Source organism: Bremia lactucae (assembly GCF_004359215.1).
Source record: "Bremia lactucae strain SF5 chromosome Unknown BlacSF5_NotPlaced_194_SHOA01000118.1_51461bp, whole genome shotgun sequence".
NCBI classification, from domain to species: domain Eukaryota; phylum Oomycota; class Peronosporomycetes; order Peronosporales; family Peronosporaceae; genus Bremia; species Bremia lactucae.
The window spans coordinates 11,936-16,305 of NW_027152207.1; the positions used below are offsets into that span (position 1 = coordinate 11,936).

The 4,370-nt window shown below is 42.9% G+C and overlaps 1 protein-coding gene across 1 annotated transcript; it reads right to left on the reverse strand.

Moving 5' to 3' along the window:
• Positions 1 to 337: 337 nt before the first annotated feature.
• CCR75_000700 (uncharacterized protein) lies at positions 338 to 1,931 on the reverse strand (the record flags this gene model as incomplete). Its single annotated transcript, XM_067958806.1, has 4 exons — positions 338 to 358; positions 434 to 1,376; positions 1,443 to 1,732; positions 1,800 to 1,931. 3 exons carry the CDS (start codon positions 1,929 to 1,931, stop codon positions 635 to 637), a joined length of 1,164 nt encoding a protein of 387 aa, XP_067814820.1. The 3' UTR covers positions 338 to 358; positions 434 to 634.
• Positions 1,932 to 4,370: the final 2,439 nt, after the last annotated feature.

Consider the following 4,370-nt stretch of genomic DNA (forward strand, 5'->3'; position numbering starts at 1 on the left):
ATAAAGTTTGCATGCTGAAAATCTCGAGCAAAATGTATGAACATATCGTTCGCCCGAATCCTATACGTACCTTGTTTTGCAATATTCAGCTATTTAGTTAGTTTACTGCTTACCCTGGAGCGAGAGCCAATGCGCACGAAGCAAGGAAGTGAGCGCGAAGGAGGTTTTGAGACTTCTCGGAAGTCAGTGGACCTGCTGCCCACGAGGACCGGAAGGCAACGATCGTGGCCGTGACTTTTATGAACTCCAGCTGAGTCTTTCGGCATGCAGATAATTTGTGACTAATAGGGGCGTTTTCCTTGCAAGTGGTGTTGCAGCTAGTGGTACATGGTCGGAGATTTTTTGTGCTGCATCATATCTGGCGTTCGCGAAGTCAAGGCAGCAAATAAGCTGAGAAGAATAGATGCGCTTTCAGCGCCGTTAGCTTCCGTACCTCTGCAACTCTGACGAAAAGCTCACCATCGAACGTCCTCGCCTTCAGTCAAGTCCATTTTGAATACGCATGCGACAGCTCTCAGGCTCCGACTGCTTACATGAGAATTGACAAACGTTTAGCGTGTGTAAGTAAATCCAAGTCTATATTTGTATTCAACCCTCGTTCTGCACGTGAACAGTGTTTGTGTTGCCTTGTCCATTACGTTAATAAATCACGGATTAGACCTGGTCCACTAAGAGAGCTTGCAAAACACTCAAACCCCTTTGCCTCCAGCTGGGAGATCAGCGTTGCCAAGTCTTTATGGCTCAGACTGCGTGGTAGCAGGGACACCGCGCAGCCGCCGCCACCTGCACCTGTTAATTTCGTAGCACCGTTAAATCGCTTGCATATTCGCGCCACTCTATCGAGTTGTGGATGTCCAACGCCAAAGTCAACTAGATTTTGTTGATTACGCTCAATTAATTGGCCCAGAACTTCCTCAGACAATACTCTCCGCTCACTAAGGGCAACAAACTTATCCACAATCTGCTGAATACTATGAAATTGCCCCTGCACCCTTTCATGATCGAATTCGTAAAGCTTGCGAACTTTGTCAATCTGGTCTTTTGTAGACCGCGAAACGCATGTATTAATTAAGAGAAAATGAAACTTGTGTAGCGAGCATTGAAGTCGTTGAAACGAGAAGTCTGGGAGCGTCTGGATACGCAAAGACCCACCATAACATGATACGGTGTTATCAGCACCGGACGGCGAGCCATGCAGAATCACCTCTGCACCGAACGCATACTTATTGATAAATTCCAGTTCATGCTTGCGGGGACTCTCCGAGAGCTCTGCAAAGGCCCCAGAGAGGGCTACAGACATTGCGGCTGACGAGCCAAGACCCGCACCAATAGGCAATCCGAAAGACTTTATCTCAACATGCAATCCGCCCTTAGTTCTGTATGTGCAGTAAGCTCAAAAGTCAGCCGGCACTTGTAAATGCATGCAAGATCAACAGTCCTACCCGCTCAGGTACTCCGAATAACGAAGCAAAGCGCAACACAAGAACAGAACCGCTCGCATGGCGTTGGCGTCTTCAAGCGTCTCTTTATCCAGTGTACTCTCGATGCGGGTCATCACCTTCTCCGACGGGATTGGCACGTAATGGATCTCATCTTCAAGACCGTCCACTACTTTTTGTAGCGTGGACGTCGAGTACGTGCGTTGCAAGGGAAGTTTGTTATGCGAAGACATGATGTCCCTGCATAAAAATGAAATTGCGGGTTCGGCACCGACAAACACGTAGTTGCGGGTCTACATTAAAAGAAGACATAATTCTATAACGTTGTAATTGCCTCAATCTGTCGTTTTTGAGACTTACAATCGTCACTTGAATACGCATATCTGACAGCGCCGCCGCGATCGCGGGGCAGCCATAGACCACAGCGTGCTCGCCGAAAAGCAGCAATTTTCCGGGCGCGGACACGCGCACAATCTCGGGGTGTTCTGGCATAGAAAAGGATGGTACACCGTGCCGATTTATCCCCACACTTTTATGATTGTCTTAGCATAAATAACTCAAGTCGTAATCAGCCCCAGATAAACATAATGCCAATTCTTATTGCTGTAAGAGGAATAATAAAGGAGAATAAAGAATATTTGTTTTTGCTCATATTACTGGAGCTAGTATTGAGACAATTCTGATCATTGGTTATTTAACGTATTTAATTAACCCCGCTAATCGCTTCTAGACGCGTGTATGGGTGGTTAGCTATGAGTCACTTATACATTGGCTACTGTCTGGCATGCTCATTGGCTACTATCCCGCGCCCCGTCTTCAACATGTATGTACAGTGCCCTGCCAGACTTAATGGAATGATGCCAGTTTTAATTAGTAGTCACATACAGAACCGCCTTTTTGAACCCAGCATCACTCCATCAATACTCGTTAATTCTGCTCAGTTAAGATGAAATGCTTTCGAGATTGGCGGCAGAAAATACTTTCATAATTCAGTTAACTGCTAAAGGGCCTATGGAAGGATGTGTGGAGGTTGACAGGCAAAGGAAGTGAATTTTCACCCAATCGCTAGTAAGGCCTCTAACGGAGTCCTTCCGTTCAATGCAATTTTTTTATTTGTACTTAGCGTTGCAAATCTCACGCGCATTGATGTGCCGGTTGGCCTCAATCTGGAGTGTACGCACCGGTGCTTACAGGCATAGATCACGTCCTTCAACGGCTTGTCAGATCCTTTACCAAAGCGGTGAGAACGAAGTTTTCCAAGTCAAATTGTTCCATCTCTGCGTGCTCAAACATTGCCTGGTCTGCCGCCTCGACTGACGGGTACGTGAGCTCCTGAGGAGGTGCGAGAGGCATGATGTTGACAAAGGGCAGTAGCGAAATTGTAAAGCAGGTTTATGTAGGGGGCGAATATACGAGATATGAAACAAAACTTCGTGTTCTGCTTCATATTCCTCGCGTGGTAAGGGGGTGTCATATTGCTCGAGCCAATTGAATTGGCCGTAGGTACATTATGTGCCTATGGATCCCTCATGGGTACATGTTGTAGACGGGACGCGAGACAGTATTCGATGGGCATGCCAGACAGTAGCCAATGGGGTGAACGTATTAACGGTCGAGTAGCATTAAAAAAATAGTCGGGTAGCAATACTATTTCCCTATTAAAGTCAGGACTACACGAAGGTATTATTTACGTAGGAGCTTAAATAAATAATGGGAGCCGCTAGTTACCACTCACTTTTCACTAATACCACTCACACACAAATTCTTAGAGCTGCAACTGGATAATTGAATCATCAAAACCGATCGCACTACCACTACTTTTGCTCGTATGAATGAACGCTCTTTATAATCATGCAAACTTAAATGTTCAGAACATCACTTAGATCAGCATGTATTGCTACCCAAAAACTTACCACCACCACCTATGCTTGTCACGGGAAAAAAAATCAAACAAGAGGGAAATTAAAAAAGAAGCTTTACTTGCATGTATATATATAATTAACCACCCATTATTAACATCTCTCACTTTGGAAACTGTTATTATCTGATAGAAAGGGGCACATTTTGCTAGTACTGATAACTGTAACGGGGTGTCCTGTTACATAAGTATTATTCCTAAAAGAGGAATTACAATTATTATTTTCTATAATAGGAAAAAAATTAAAGAAGTACAAAATTATTATCTTTATTAATATGAGATAAATAGTTCCAATAATACAGAATTTGGTCTTATTGAGGCAATTAGACATTAGCTCTATTGATTGGATGACTAAAGCCTAAATCAACCCCGGTAATCATTACAAGACACGATTGTGCGGTGCGCAAGGAGGCGCCATACTTAGTTAGATATATATACTATAAGCTCAGTTGTAGATAGAAGATCGTTACGTAGAGAGCTTTATATATTAATACAGTTTAACTTTTTCTGTATTCTAAAGACTTAGACCAGACCTTTAAGCTAAAGACCCTTAGCTTAATAGAAACCTTCCTCTGTACTCTTGTGTACGTGATGTTTTAAAGCACCTCACCTACACTGTAATCAGTGTAAGGTTAACTAGTACTTATCAGTACGAGTGAAAGGTGCCCCGTTACACTTGGTAGCTCTTCATAGCCCGTTCAACGGCCCACGCACGTTTCATCCAACTTGGACATGTTGTGTAACGGGGTGTATCGTTACATGAAATTAACAATAAAAGATTGTTAATTAATATTATCCAAAAGGTAGATAATATTTGGAGGAAATTACTTTAAATAGTAATTTCCTGAATTCTTATCCATAAATAGGTATAGACCATTATGTCTATTTATTCCGCAGACTAATCAGCTGTAGAAGTAATCAAAGAGAGTTACGAGATAAGATAGATAAGAATTCATTTACATGTTTAGTATTAGTTTATAGTTAAGACAACATTTACAAAGATAGATTAACAA